This window comes from Protomyctophum bolini (genome assembly GCF_963924005.1).
Source record: "Protomyctophum bolini genome assembly, chromosome: 14".
Lineage (NCBI taxonomy): Eukaryota > Metazoa > Chordata > Actinopteri > Myctophiformes > Myctophidae > Protomyctophum > Protomyctophum bolini.
In genome coordinates, this window is record NC_137875.1 from 22,721,490 (window position 1) to 22,738,041 (window position 16,552).

The 16,552-nt window shown below is 42.6% G+C and overlaps 2 protein-coding genes across 6 annotated transcripts in view; one reads left to right on the forward strand and one right to left on the reverse strand.

Moving 5' to 3' along the window:
* LOC308327786 (long-chain fatty acid transport protein 2-like) overlaps positions 1–16,552 on the forward strand; it is a 512,892-nt gene that overhangs the window by 305,417 nt on the left and 190,923 nt on the right. The window lies entirely within an intron of this gene.
* The window catches only part of ltbp1 (latent transforming growth factor beta binding protein 1), a 150,677-nt gene that overhangs the window by 47,054 nt on the left and 87,071 nt on the right, over positions 1–16,552 (reverse strand). For 4 of the 5 annotated variants that reach the window (XM_080782388.1, XM_080782389.1, XM_080782386.1 and 1 more), the window contains 7 exons: positions 13,357–13,527; positions 10,223–10,245; positions 9,388–9,490; positions 8,853–8,939; positions 4,938–5,063; positions 3,370–3,495; positions 787–912 (listed from right to left, as the gene is read on the reverse strand). In XM_080782388.1, the coding sequence (XP_080638514.1) occupies positions 787–912; positions 3,370–3,495; positions 4,938–5,063; positions 8,853–8,939; positions 9,388–9,490; positions 10,223–10,245; positions 13,357–13,527 (762 nt within the window). The remainder of the gene's footprint in view (positions 1–786; positions 913–3,369; positions 3,496–4,937; positions 5,064–8,852; positions 8,940–9,387; positions 9,491–10,222; positions 10,246–13,356; positions 13,528–16,552) is intronic. The other variant, XM_080782387.1, reaches the window with a different exon arrangement.

Consider the following 16,552-nt stretch of genomic DNA (forward strand, 5'->3'; position numbering starts at 1 on the left):
GTTTTAGTTGTTTTAGTTGTCTTTGACACAGCTTGGGAAAGTGTCTGTATTGGGAACATGTGTATTTAACAGACTTTATTGTTTTTAATGAATACTGACTGAAACACTCACAGTTTACACACACGCACGCACAAACATGCGCACACACACACACACACACACACACACACACACACACACACACACACACACACACACACACACACACACACACACACACACACGCACGCACACGCACTTACACTCAAAACGACCACAATGGAAAAAAGCTCTCACCCTTTACTGTGCTTTATCCTTTGAACAGAAATGAACAACAGCATTCCCAGTTCCCACACATTTTTAACAATGAATTTTCAACACTTTTCCAAAGTATTTCACTCTATTTCTAGGCCTATAGCAATCATATGGTGCAATAATGAGGCTTTTACACGTGTGTGCTATCAATGCACCAAGACGGACTCGAGCAAGGTGTGTCACTTGACAAAAGCAGATCTACAAGCTAACAACATATCACGGTGCAACGTGTTTTGTCACGTGATGTCCTGTGGCCGCAGCTCTTTCAACTCAGCACTACATTTTGCCATGTTACATATTTCACGTAATGCTATACAAAAACAATTATCAAAACATTGGATTGATTCCAAACTTTTTGTAGGCTTGTTTTTCTAATTTCAAAATATATTTCCAAGGATTTCATGACTATGGGAACCCTGGAACAAATGTTGTTCATGCATATATGCATTTTGTCAATAAAGATGCCAACCAACGTGTCCATAACTGCTGTACCTTCACAAGCTCCAGTGGAGGTCATCCTGAAGCCACTCTGACAGCCACGACAGGAGAATGAGCCAATGGTGTTGAAGCACGTCTCTTCCTCTGGACACCTGTGAGCGGTCTGGCACTCGTCTATATCTGCAGGGGTGGAGCGAGGAGGCCATGGAAGGTGGTGTAGGAAAGGATACGATCGGATAAAGAACAGGACAAGAAGGGAGACCACAGAGAGACAGACAGATAGACAACAGTTGTGATGCATTGAAGGAGACGGGGGTAGAGGGGTAAAGGCTCACGCATACTCAGATTTGAGGTGATAACCTACTCACAGCAGTGGTTGGGAAAACGTGACTGAGCCACGGTGATAAGCGACAACAAATCTCTCTGTTTTTACTAACCACCGAAAAGATGATTAGCTTATCACCTAAAACTGGAGTAAGCGTGGGCCTTAAGAACAGTTAAAGGGACTGCCACAAGTTTTGTATTTTTCCAGTTTTTCATGTGTCTATGAGGTGACAGTACTTCATTAGACACCCTGGAGTCGTTTTTATGTCCAATGGTGTATTTACTTTGTATTTAGGGTTTCTTCCTGGAGGCTGAATCCTTGACAGTCAAACAGGCCAATGAAATAAACAGTAAAATAGTGACATCACACTATCAGCCCCTCCCCTAACCCCTCCCCCTTTATCATACAACTACAGCTGTGGGTGCGGCTTCAGTTCAGGTGGATCACCACCCATCACCACCCACCAGGCAAACCAGGCATACTTAATGAACTGGTGGGCATGTCCACATAAAAGCATGATATTAACAGGCCAACTCCTTTCACCTGGGCCAGGCTCTGCCAGTGGGCCTAATGAGGCCAGCTCCTTTCACCTGTGCAATTTCCAGCCTCTGCCTCAGCCAATTGAGGCTCAACCAATCAGGCTCTGCCAGTGGGCCAAATTGATTGCCAAGTACACTTTTCAGTTTGCAGTCTTCACACACAGGCACATACACAGATCTCCATGTGGGACACCGGCTGACAGTTAAAACGGGTGCTATGACAACGTATATAATTAGGTTCCCGAGTTGCATCGTTCACAAGTAGGCCGGTGGCCGACTGCAACGGGCATGTACAGGTCTAGTATTATAATAATACCTGATGATCATGTTTTAGGGTGGAAAAACATTGTGGCACTCCATCTTTAAGGAGAGGAGTAGAGGATATAAATTCAAAGACAAACTGACTCACAGGCACACACACACACACACACACACACACACACACACACACACGTGCGTGCGTGTGTGTGTGTGTGCAGACTGTACACATGTGTGCATGCAGGTATGGGTATGGGTACATGCGTGAGTGCACGTTTGTGCGCACATAAGTGTTTGCCATGCCTGTCCAGGCAATAAATCACATTTGGAAACTTTTCCATTTTCGCAAAATGTGAGATTCTTCATTTGGTGAACATAATGACCATCTGCAGCTCCTCCAAGGAAAACAAGCGCCCGCTTGGATCTCATTTGAATAATACCTGATTAGCACATCGGCTTCTCAGACATGAAGATGTACTCTAGCTGAAGTAATTGACAATCACTGATGTGAAGTCAATGCTTTATTTTAACAAAACAACCAGATGACACCATCTGAGATAGAGGCATCCGTCGGCACACCAGATGTGTAGGGACAGTTGGCACCCCTAAATCTTTTTCTAAAAGGCTATTCTAACAATCTTAATATTAAGCCTTCAACCACTTAAGCCCTGTATTCTTCAGCGTGCGATGAATAGTGGAGACAGTATGTCCATCCATCCATCCATCTTCAACCGCTTATCCGTAGTCGGGTCGGGGGGGGGGGCAACAGCTCCACCAGAGTGTTCCAGACTTCCCTCTCCAGAGCAACATTATTGACTGGGGGATTCCGAGACGTTCCAAGGCCAGTGAGTCGATGTGTTTCCTCCAACTGCGCCTTGGAACGTTTTAACAGTTGACTTTTCACTGCAAAGCAATGACTCTCCTTGAATGTTCTATAAAATATCTTTGATATAAATATTTCCCTCTGTGCCTGTTTTTGTACTATCTCAATGATAAATAACTTATTCCGATATCTACAGAGATTATAAATCCCACCAAAAAAACGAAAAAAAACTAAACAAACAAAAACAGCCATAAATGATGTCTTCATATTTCATTCTCCAATGCCGATGAGGAGATTTTCATGCATTTATGGGGAAATAATCATCAGGCCTATTTGTCCTCATAGATCCTTATTCAGTATCGTTTGGGTGGGTGGGGAGACCTCCGTCAGGATGCCAGGAAACCACTTAATCACAGAGTAACTTAAATTTATATCCCAGACAGGCCCAGAAGGTAGATGGTGCAGACGTTGGTCCCTTCTGTCCAAAGACATAAGACAGGCGACAGTCTACAGTATGTCTGACGTGGACTTTTTAGCCACTTAAATCCGGGAAAGCATCTGTGTGTGTCTGTGTGTGTGTGTGTGTGTGTGCGTGTGTGCGCGCGCGTGTGTGTGTGTGTGTGTGTGTGTGTGTGTGTGTGTGTGTGTGTGTGTGCGTGTGTGCGTGTGTGCGTGCGTGCTGGAGTGTTTACCAACACAGCTGGTGCCCTCCTCGTCCCCCATGAACCCCCGCTGGCACACACAGCGGAAGCTGCCGGGCGTGTTCCTACAGCGGCCCCGGAAACACAGCGACGGGCTCTCCGAACACTCGTCAACATCTGGACACACACACACACACACACACACACACACACACACACACACACACAATTGGAAAGGACAAAAAAGCTTCAGGGATGTGTGTGTGTGTGTGTGTGTGTGTGTGTGTGTGTGTGTGTGTGTGTGTGTGTGTGTGTGTGTGTGTGTGTGTGCGTGTGTGCATGCGTGCGTGTGTAATGTGACTTAACCACCCTTACAGCGCATTTATTGACAAATTATGATATAATTTACGCCAGCATTTTTCCCAGTTCAGCTCCTATTTTGAAAATTTCCAGACTTTCGGAATTGATCATAAACTAGGAAGTTGGATGATGCGTGGTCAGGTCTTGTGTACCAAACGGAGCTAAGCCAGTGCTGTGGAATGCTTCACATCGGTCGGCTCTGTGCCATGGAATAAACCTTGTTTTGACCAAAAATGCCATCTGGGACAAGGATTAGGATACAGGCGATTGAAAGAAACAGATAGAGGGTGTTTATGGTGACGACGATCAAAGATGGCGTGACCCAGTGTTATGACAACAGCTAGCAACCCGATGCTAACGTGAGTAGCATTATGACTTGATCAATCGAAAGCGCTATAAAAGCGCAATTGCCATTGATCTACCGCAATGGCGTTGAGGGTTGCATTAAATAATAAGGCTTTAATTGACAGAGATCTATGGCAATGGCAAGGAAACGGTTAAGACCTGAGGGCAATTCAACAAATGCTTTCTAAATCGGTAGTTCTCTCAAACATAAATATTTTTTATGCCAAAATCTAAAATGGCACATGTATTCAGTATAATCAGGATAATCTAAGCGGTGGATATTGCTCATGTCTTTATGTATGTAAATTGTCTTGTTCTTTGTGTTTGTATATGTGTTCTGCATACTTGGCTGCTGTGTCGCAAGACAAATTTCAGTATGAACTGACATATCATATCATCCAATTTTAGGGACGTTATTATTGATCTCAACTCTATCTGGACACAGCAAGGTTTCCGCAAATCAAATCATGGTTTTGTAATTGGTACTGTAGCAGTTTCAATTCCATGCTGTATTGATGTTGGTACCATAGGAGAGATAATAGGCAAACATTGAACAAAATAACACTTATTCTACATTCTCCAATAAAATGAAACCAAATGGACCCGTAACTTGGTTTCATTTTCCACTCTCAAGAGTGAAAGATTCATAAGGGTCCATTTGGTTACCAACTCTCCATCATTTAGCTGGGGACCACCTGGAACCCCCTCAAGGACCACGGGGTGTCCCTGGACGACTGGTTGAAAACCACTGATTTATCCATTTGTACAAAATGCTACAATTGTACAATTGGGCGTAGAACTGTGACCAAGTAGATACATTTTGCACTCTCACAGAGTTAAACCAACAGCAGGACTGTGTGGATGGAACGGATCAACTCGAGCTCAAGGAATGTAGTGGACTCTCTCCTCCTCACCTACACAGGTGTTGTGGCTGTCGTCCAGTCGGTGTCCCTCGTCACAGTGACAGGTGTAGCCCTCAGCCGTGTTGTAACAAACCCCTCGACCACAGATGTGAGGGTTGATCTGACACTCATCCACCTCTAGCCGAGAGAGAGAGAGAGAGACGCAGAGGAGAGAGAGGGGGGAGAGAGAGAGGTAGGAAGCAAGAGAGAGAAAGAGGGACAGAGAGAGGCAATTTGAGAAAAAGCTATGGGTGGATTGGTGATAATCTATCATTGAGATGAACCTCCTCTAATCTTTGCTCCTGGGGGCGCTGGAACACAAATATTGTGGGGGTCAGCAGTCAAATACATATAATTTTGGGGGTCCTTGACATGAAAAAGTTTGATAACCACTAATACAGCAACATACATTTTTGTTGGGCATTTCCTCCACACATGCCAACAGGTCACTCAAGTAACTGTGTTAATGAATAACAGATGTGAGTGGCATGAAGAAATAACCCCTATACTGTACTTATTTCTGCTTTATATATGGCTTGTCCTTGTAACGTGACGGCCTCATGAAAACTGTACACTCCTTTCAGCAAAAGACAGGCACACAGCGGCTACCGTATGTCCTCCCCGTGACAAAACCGTTCGTACGTTCAGATTAATTTATCAGCCGTGTTTTGACAGAGGTCAGCTCCTGGGGAAACTGTTCCTGTACCACAGACAGGCTCCATGATGTCTATATAAATGCACATAAAAAAATAATGTGCAGGAAGTTCTCTTTTTCCATTAAAGTTTGGGAGAGCTCAAGTCTATCACGACAGCCCGAAGGGGAAGGTTGAGCCATTTTAAAACTTGGCGGCTCCGAGCACCGTTCAGCCAACAGTGATAGATTGGCGAGTGCCGAGCTGGAGCACATGGCATTGTGTCAAGACATTATGAATATATTACTTAAGAATTACTGCGCGAGTGGAAAATGGCAGTCAAAATGTCAGCAGACTCGAGAGCATATTAACAATACATTACTGTATGTCTCCCTCAAGTATTTCTTTGTTAGTGATTCGACCTTCCCGCCACTTTAGAGAAAAACAGCATGATGAGATGTTTTATTTTTTATTTATTAATACATTTATTTATTAAATATGACATATCATGTCATATTTCTATAATATAAACTTATAAGGTTAACGGATCCCTTCTTTCCTAAAAAAGGAAAGAAGACAATAGGAACCTTGCTTCAACAGCTGAAAATACAGTTGTGGAAAGTGGTTGGATGTGGTAACCACATAAAAACAGCCACAGCCACAGTCAAACAAACAGCATTGCATGGTTGTCATCCTTCCATTTAATCATCAACATTATTTATTATTCAAAGTTGTTTAATAAAATTCTCCAAGTTGTTCATGTCCTTGAAGAATAAAGATCACTATAAAGACACTCATGCAATAAATAAATAAATACAAATGGAGAGCTGTATCTCCATCACGTTCTTTGAGTAAAGCAGGAATTTATAATGAATGCAAGAATGAATTAATGCAAGAACGAATGAACGAATGAATGAATGAATGGTGTTTTCGTAAAATCACAGCTTGTTCTACTGTGTGATTCTGGAGCAGTGGTATAGTCCAATGGATGCAAATTACTTCAAATTAAACATGTTTGCTTTTGTAATTGGTATCATTACATTGAGGCGGATGGAGACGGAATTTTCACTTCTGGTTCATCTCCGGTTGTATCGGTATCCTAGCAACCAATCATACGGAAAAGAGCGCCCTCTATTGTAATCACTGAAAACACGGTACTGACCGTGAAAAACTCCCAAACACACTAGGCAATAGATAATGCGCCTGACACAAGATTCAAAACCACTGCAATTGAGAAGGTACTTAACAGCAACAACAATACCATGCTGGCCTATTCAAAGACGTCGTTTTAATACAATCAGGCTATTGTTTGAGTTTCACAAAAGAGGCCATTTAAAAAGGAAAACGGACAATAATTAGAAAGGACGGAAGCACGTTGGAGACGCCACAGTGTTATTGTGTGGCAAGGGTGACGGGGTGATTAAAAAAAGAGAGAGATGGAGAGAGGCAATTATGCAGCTTCATTTAGAGAGTGTCTGTCATCAGCTGGACTCATAACATTTCTGCGGCCTTTTAATACGGTGTCAGTTTTCCACGCCAGCAGGCTATGACGAGGAAACACACTACATGCCACGCACGTGCATGTGCCATGCACTGCACACACACAGTACATAGAGGGGAATCAAACAAATGCTGTACATTCATGCACAAGACAGAGGTTGGGAGTTTGGAAAGCATCAAAATAGCTCTGGTAGATTTTCTTTTTAGTGGTCCATGCCAACATACACCCTGTCTTCCTTCTTGACAATCCCCCCCACCCCCACCCTCTCTCTAAGGTCCCCCAGATTCTTTGCTCAGAGCACCAGAATAAAAACCGGTGGGTGTTAGTAGAAGAGATTGCTTAGCAATAACCTCAAGCAGTTGCCCACCCTGTGTTATTCAAACAACAATAATAATAATAATAATAATAATAATAATAATAATGTGGCGAGATCCATGTCTATTTGGGGTCAAGAGAGAAAAGAGAAAGACCTCTTGGGATTTGTACACCCATAATGACGATGACGTATGACCATCTACAGTGTAGATAGACATAAGATATACTAATATCGATACTGTATCGGTATTGGGAAGTATATAAGACTTATATACTTCCCAATACCGACAAATAAGGACCGATCCGATACTTACTTATTAAGTAAGTATCGGATCGGCCCTTATTTGTCATATCGGGTCATATCGGTATCGGTGAATATGCCAGTCTAACCACAGATCCGACACAGGGGTAAGGTTGATACTATGGCAGGTAAATAAAATGTTGGGACATGTGGAGTTTGCTTTGGAGTTGCCCAAACTGCAAGTGCACATTTGAGTGAGGAGTCTGCTATAAACACAACATGAGATATATAGCTAGATAGCTATAGACACAACATGAGATATATAGCTATAGCTATAGACACAACATGAGATATATAGCTATAGCTATAGACACAACATGAGATATATAGCTATAGCTATAGACACAACATGAGATCACTTGGTATCGGTATTCGGTATCGGCTAACACAGAAATTGAGGCATCGGGATCAGATCAGAAGTCTATCCCTAATAGACATAGTGTAAATTGTAAACTATACGAATGTGGGCCTACAGCAAGCTGCAAGATGGCTTAAAGGCAATATAGGATTGCCAAATATAGAAAGACTGAAAAAATTCCCACAATGAGAGGGAAAGAGAAAGCGCAAAGGGAGAGAGAGAGAGAGAGAGAGAGAGAGAGAGAGAAGCCCCAAGGACAAAGCCAGGAGGTGGGAGGCACAGAAACTGGCATGCTGCCTTGTCTGTGTAAGTGACTCTTATCACTCTATTTATACACCTGACCTGTCAGGAATGTAAAGGCAGGGTTAAATACAAATGAAAGACAGTTAATGGGCGAGTGACAGAGATGAGTGCGGGTATTTATGAATCTAGAATATGCCCGCCTGTTCCGCATGTGTCAGTTCATTCATGCTTTGTACGAGACAAGTCTTCTCTCTTTGTGTGTGTGTGTGTGTGTGTGTGTGTGTGTGTGTGTGTGTGTGTGTGTGTGCGCGCGCGCGCGCGCGCGCACGTGAGCGCCGTGCATTAGTTTGCGTGCCATATACAAGGATGGTTACACAGTTCTATTATCAACTTTTCAGCAGTGCATTCACCTGTTCACAAATATGTTTAATCAAATGTCAGTGATGAATTGAATAACACAAAACAGGATAGACAAGGCGAGGAAGAGAGAAGACAAGACAAGACAAGATAAGAAAACCGAAGAGAAGAGAAGAGAAGAGAAGAGAAGAGAAGAGAAGAGACAAGACAGGTATCTAACCTGCTGACTGTGTGGGGGCGATGTCTTGGCCTGCATTAGATGGAAGGATCTCCACTGGTGCGGGTGGTGAGGCTCTTTCAAAAACCTCTGTGAAACAGAGCAACAGAGAGAGAGAGAGTTGAAGAGATGCAATACATCCATATATACATCCATTAATATATTATATTATTATTATTATTAAGCCAATACATTTTCTCAAACAATAGAATCATGATAGGTGGTCATTATAATGAATCCACAGATGGAAAGTCCAAAATAGCTATTTGCTGTTATATAGAAGACAATAACTAGTTTTGGTAAATGCAAAAACAAGAGAGAAAACTAAAAAAAGGACACAGTAACTACACGTATATGTACAGTAATGAATGAACCAAAATTAAACAGCCATGAATAAAAACATAATAATAATGGTACCACTAATAAAAAGAAGAAGGAAAAAAAAGGACTGCAAAAGCAAAAAAACAACAACAACAACAACAATCTTTCAGAAACACAAGGAGATAAAGAGAAGAAAGGAGGGGATTGAGATGGACACCTGGGAAGGCTGCCTCCATTCTGACAGTAGACACACCAGGAGAGAGCTGGGGCTGGATAGGTTCAAATACAGGCCTATCACTAACCACAGGAACTACCAGCTCCTTCAATGACAAGAGACAAACAATATGGCCATCAAGGACAAAGGGGGCTGTTTGAAAAACGTGTGCCATGTGTAAGTATAGCTGTGAGCTTTTGGCTTTGCGGCACGGCACAGCTAGTGCTCTGATAAGCCCGAGTTAGACCGACCTGCACGTGGATGTCACGCACCGAAAATAGACGATTTACAAGCTCACGGAACGTCACGTTGCACCGTGTTGTGAGCTTGTTAGTCGGCTCTATCTGGTGTGCGACACCCGTGCATAACTCAGTATGAATCAGGCGATACTGCCACGCATTACAGACAGTAAGCAAAGTAGCATTTGGCTTGCATAGCAACTGAGTGCAAAATTAAAACGGAGCAGAGACGGAAAGCAAAAAAAGGGCAAATGGTTCTGCATAGATTTTAAATCTCTTTGTTCAGTTTGGGATATTGTCAATGGTGATCGCCACACAGCGTCCAAAAGACGCGTGCGCTCATTTACTGTAGTACTCATCATTATATTTAATAAGAAGTTGTGTCAAACACAAAGAAAGAACAATTACTCAGTAGCAATAGTAAAAACTGTGTTTTATGAGATTGGCAGCCCTGTCTTGACCGGCTCAAAGTCATGCAGCGTTGCTGTGTTGCTGACTTCATGCAGATGCGATGCCATGACTCCTGACGGCCGCCTCGAGACACCATAAGGAGCATCTCTGTGCATGCAAGCTGCCTTTACTGTGGGAAAATAACCTACCTGATCAGGCGCAGCTGTAGCTACTGACCACCGGAAAAAACAAAAAGTGAAATGAAACCATGGCTTGATATAAAATGACAAAAAGCATTTGAACACATCATTCGCACATATTGCTGGCACATTGAGAGCACATTTGCATTTGGTGTAATTTATTAACTGTCGGAAACGTTATCATAAAAAGCAGGCGAATATTCTCTCAACAAATAAGTTTGTATGTTACCTTGTAGAGATCATAAACCTTAACCCAGACCACAGGGTAGGGTTAAAGTCTGAGGCATAAACTCTGAGGATATAAAAAAAGCCTTCCTCTCATCCTCCCGGCCCACCGGGGCTCTCTCAGCTCTGCTGTGCCAAGATGCCAACATGTCAGGGTGCCAGGCGCCACATTAGCCTCTCGTGGCATCCAAAGAATAATCTACACAGGTTTGGGCAGTGGCTTTCTGTCAGATTGTTTTTCGAGGCCTGTCCGCCGCGCTCGGGATCCTCGGCTCTCCTGCGCTCCAGAGAAGCTTAGCGGCAATTTGGACTCTGTCTGCCTTTGGCCCGCGTGCTGCCAAGTCTCTCTTTCCCTCAGCGGCTGCCAAGCATGTCCTGAATGATATCTGAGAGAGTGAAGTTCTTTTTCTCTTTCTCTATCCCATTGGTTCTCAAACAAGAACCCCCCAGTTTGGTATGACCGGTAAGGGTCCATTTGGTTCCATTTCTATACACTCAGAATTTACTGGAACCTACTTCCAAGAACAAAATCAACAGCTGCCGCCTACAGCTCTGCATTTTTTTTGTTTGTTTGATAGCTGTTGGGGGTGGAATGTGATAGAATGTGATTAATCTTGTGTAAGCCAGGATTTCCGCCTACCCATACAACTGGGAAATCTAGATTAAATGCTGTGGAAACCAACCCTGATACTATGTCAATATGAAGGACCAACTTGAAAAGCTTTGCATTTTTTTAATGTATATTATTGTAGGCTACAGGGTGCTGCGTTGCTGCTTGCCTATGGGGCCTGGCTCTTTAGCCGACTGGTAATGTATGTGCCTTTCGGATACATAGGTTCTGGGTTCGCCTCCCGGCCGAGGCTACATTGGTGGCAGCAGTGTGAATAGGTTCCTCCGTTTGTTCCTCGGCGTTACAGACCTAATGCAGCATAGTCGACAGCACGTTACTTGCCTGGTTGTGTGGAGCAGAGCAGAGGTCCCCCCAGTCAGTGTCAGTTGAGCCTATAGCTCCTGACTGTCACGCGTGGATGAGCTTCCAGGGAGGGTGGACGACTGTAGGCTATAGGGTGCTTGCTATCGGGCCTGGCTCTTTAGCCGACAGTTAGCGTATGCGCCTTTCGGATACATAGGTCTCGGGTTCGCCTCCCGGGTCGAGGCTACATAATAGAGCACCGAAGTCCTGACGTAACTCGCTCATCCCGACGATTCCCCTGGTTCGCGGAAGTAATTTCTCTATGGAGAATAACATGGGGTGATCTTAACCCATTCTGACCTGAGATCAGATTCATACGAGGTTTCAACTGGCCAACACACTAGTCTGATGAACCCATTCTGACCTGAGATCAGATTCTAAAAATGTCAGTCGTTCTTCGATTTAAAAAAAATAGCAGACCTACAAGCTCGTAGCGCGCCACTCGGTTTCGCGCTATGAGCTTGTAGATCTGCTATTTTTCAATAGCTAAAGCATAACATGATGCTAACACCAAAACGGGTTCCCGGTCAGAATGGGTCTACTATAAGCGTTGTGGTCCAAAAATAAACAAGCTGTCTCGGCTTTATTGTTAGGGAGGTGTCTCTGTATCGTTTGCAACAGTCAGTCACTCATATATGATAGTCTGCTTCTAGCGAAAATGTAACTAATTCAGCAGCAGTAACATTAGCGTTTTCTCTCAGTCAGTTGATTCTTCATATCCATATGAGTGAAGCGGCCGGGATGACATGTTTATTTTTCAAACACAGTTCTTATATGAAGCAATCTAAAAATCCTCCTATGGCGATTTCAATGCAACTAAAAAAATACATGAACCTGGGGACTGACGCCCTCTACTGAAAGTGACGTCAGACTTCGGTGCTCTATTATTATGTATTACTCAGAATTGTTTACAGTCAGATTTAGCAAATGACTGCACATTGAATTTGGATGTCACCACCAGACATATCTGTTGGTGGAGATCTCCGACCGGTTGGCTACCCAGATTAAGATGTGATGGTGGGACGTAAAGGGACGCGAGGTTTGGAGGTTGAAGATTACATTCACAGATTAAGATGTGATGGTGGGACGTAATGGGACGTGAGGCTTGGAGGTTGAAGATTACATTCACAGATTAAGATGTGATGGTGGGACGTAATGGGACGTGAGGTTTGGAGGTTGAAGATTACATTCACAGATTAAGATGTGATGGTGGGACGTAATGGGACGTGAGGTTTGGAGGTTGAAGATTACATTCACAGATTAAGATGTGATGGTGGGACGTAATGGGACGTGAGGTTTGGAGGTTGAAGATATCCGAAGCACTGTAATCCCTGTCCTCTATGAACAGCTGGGGTTTCTTTTCTTAACCCATCAAGGGCCGATTCAAACCTCAAATTACGTCACATTGTAGGCTCTACGGAGCCGAACTGACTTTTATTCAGCTCTAAAATAAGAGTTTGAATTGCGACTGGGAAAGTATCCATGTCATTTTAGACTTTAGCGTACTGGCTATTCAAAACTAGCAGATGTACAAGCTCGAAGTGCCGTGCTGCGAGCTTGTACATCTACTGTATTATTTTTGAACATTTGTCATTTTTGCATTTGGGCAAAAATAACATTAAATTCCACCATTTTATGCGGGGAATACGTAAAATATATACACAGTATATATCTTATTATAAAGCAATAAACCTTTTCCCCTCTGTGGTTTCAGCAGTTGATCTGAAGTTGTAGACGGGCATCACATCATCATTACCATGTGTGCAGACAGAGGAACGATATTTAGCACTTTTCCCAAATTAAAGCTGTTTATTTAGCATTTTTAGGACACTTCAGTGTGAGTCTATGGCTGCGGTTTGGGCAGAGTGTCAGCGTTACATTATTTCAAGTACCGGTATGTTACATAATAAATACATCTTGGCTATATTGTGTGTCATTAAGTCACCTGGTATAACCACCTCCGGGTTCCCAAAAGCCTCCACGGGTTTCTCTGGCGTGGGCAGAGGCTGAGGAGCGGCCGTTATCACTGGGTAGGTGATGATTGGTTTGTTGATGATGGGTGGCTTAGGCAGGACAGTGTAGCCCATCCCTCCAGGACAGATCTCTTTGAACTTAGCTACATGATAATAAAAAGAAACACATGACATTATACACATTCTGACTAGAAATATTTAACCTCTTAAAAGAAAAGTATAGTCTTTTCACTTTTACACCTGATTTAAATTTGTTCTATTAAAGATGGAGTGCCATGATTTTTTTCCACACTTAAACATGATCATCAGGTGTATTTAGGTGTACATGAGGTATAATTTTTTCAAAAAAGTGTACAGTATTTGTTAAAATGATGGTTTTATGTGGACACACCCACCAGTTCATTAGGTATGCGTGAGTTTAACCTTAGCACCACCCACCTAATCCAGTCCCTCCGCCTCCTCCTTTAAGACCACCCACTTGTCCTAGTCCCTCCCCCTCCTTATAATAGCACAGCCCATGGCTCTGCCCTTTTGTTTACAAAATGACAAATTGGTGTCTGTAATGTAACAAGAACTCATGTTTTTGTGAATGTTAGAAGTGAACACTTCCCATATTTCTGAGATATCGTATAAGCACCATTATGCACATATACTGCCACCATCCATGTATAGGCATATAATCCACGCATCCATACCATATCAGATCTGTTTTTTCAGATTTTTTATAATCATTTATTTATTTCCTCCAATTATATTGACCCTATTGTCACAATCAGCTCAGCTCATCATCCAATTAAATCATAGTTTAACAAGAAACAATTAGTTTGATAGATCATTTAGCATGAATAATTATAAAGAAATTGCCTTGAATATTTATGAAAACGTTTCAACAACACCAATCCTTTTAACAACATATTAATCTGAGGGTCCTTCACATGAACCATTGGTCAAGTCAACCACATCTCCCCTGAAAGTTACTTATATGAAAACAAGCCCAAGTCGCTTGTAATAGCCAGACATGGCAACATGACTTCCAGCGCGACACAACAACAGATTCTAATTCTTGACTTTACAGCCTCGTATAAGTATTAGGACCTACATATTGACTACAACAGCCAACAAGAATGCATTGTGACACTAGGCCTATCAAAGCCCGACCACTGTGAGAGGGGGAGGTGCGTGTGTGCGTGCAATATTTGTACGTCACACTATCCGTGTTTACTTCATTGGCCCGTTTGACTGTCAAGGGTTCAGCCTCCAGGAAGAAACCTAAATACAAAGTTATTACACCATTGGACATAAAAACGACTCCAGGGTGTCTAATGAAGTACTGTCACCCCATAGACACATGAAAAGCTGGAAAAATACAAAAATTGTGGCACTCCATCTTTAAGAAATTAATCCTCATTTAAAGCAGCACTATGTATTTTGGGGTATCATTCAGTGCACACAATGAATTAACATGGCAGCCGACATCTTTGACTTCATTACGAAGGCTCTCTGCAAACATGAAAGCGAGGACGCGCTGTGTTTGACCATGCAGTCTTTGCTTTGACTGGCAGTTCTGCCTTGGCAAATGCCAGGATGAAACTCATTGTCTCTCCTATACATAGTAATACAGTCAAGCCCCTGGCAGGGACCCTTTGAGTCTATATATTTATGGAAGGTTGATTGTTATAGCTTAAACATGTATTTATACGTTTTGGGAAATAATAGGCTATATATACTGTAGTTGTTAAAAAGTTACATTGTGCTTCTTCAAGCCAAACTGAAGCCCTTCATCGTACGATGAATATCGAAAATAGTCCATATAACAGTACAAGCTCATAATGCATGGCGATTTATGCAATTTTTCAAAAACGTTAAAATTGTCTCCAAATGACACGCTCCAAAATAGAGTCTCCATGGAGGAAGCGATTAAATAAGAACAACATTTTCAAGATCTGTGTGGAATCCCCTGGAGGTGAACGACAGTAACCAGAGTACTGGGTTATTTTAGTCTTAGAACATTGGGAAGAATAGCCTATTTGGTGCAAAATCTGATTAAAATGATGTTTTGTGCAGCCGAGCTTCAACACAATTTGAAAAGCTGCAATTTCTCCTTTGCAGGTCTTATCTCAGCATGACAAGACCATGTCACAGTGAATTCCTTGACAGGGCTGACATCAGCCACTGGTCTCGTCTCTCTAAACTACAGCAGCGCTTTATAAAAAGGACCTGACAAGATTACGCAAGGGGGAAGAGCATCAAGACTCTTAATTTAAGGAGAAATAAACACTGCACAAACTGTGGCTTCAAAGTCATTCACCTTTACACCCCCAGCCCCCCCCCCCCTCTTTTCATATCATCATAATTCAATGGAACACACTGTTACAGTTATCTAGATTAGCTCTGTCAAGCTTCACAGACAAAATCACTTTCTGCACGATAAAATAAACAGTCAGGTAATTTGGCAGTGGCACCAATGGCAATAAAATAATACACTGTAGTAGATGCATAATAAGAAAGTACAAAAAATGGCACAAACATTTGGAATAAACCAAATTTGTAATGCAGCAGCCATCATATCAACGTTAGACATAATCCACTAATCCAGTGGCAAACTGTAACAGTCTGTTACATTTTGCCACTGGGGTATACAATACATATGTCACTGCTGAATCTTGCCCACTAGGCAGCAACAGACAGTATGCTGAAGCCAAGCACACACTGGGCAACCAAAGAAGAACTGGCAACCCCCAGGAATTATAGAAAGGTGTTGTTAATCAACTTGACCTTTTGCTTTACAATCATTTATCTCCCGACTAGTGCTCATTTAGACCAACCAACCGACTGTACTGTACCATGTTAGCATCTCCAAGGTAGCCGGGTACAAGGGGCATGTGGTATCCATGTTGATCACACAACCACTGTTTCTAATTGAACTCTCATCAAGCCACAGAGGAACGTTATAACAGAGTACAGACTGTCCAGGCACAGGCAGAGACAAGGTGTGTGCTGGTGCCAACCCTGAATTGCCTTGCGTAATGGAATTCTTGGCTTGGTTTCATTTATGAAACACATGTATTTTCCAATGTAATTCTAAGTGTGGAGTAACAGCAAACAACAGACTGTTTGTATTGTGTAATGTCTTACCGTGGGGCATACAGATAATGCTGTATCAAAATA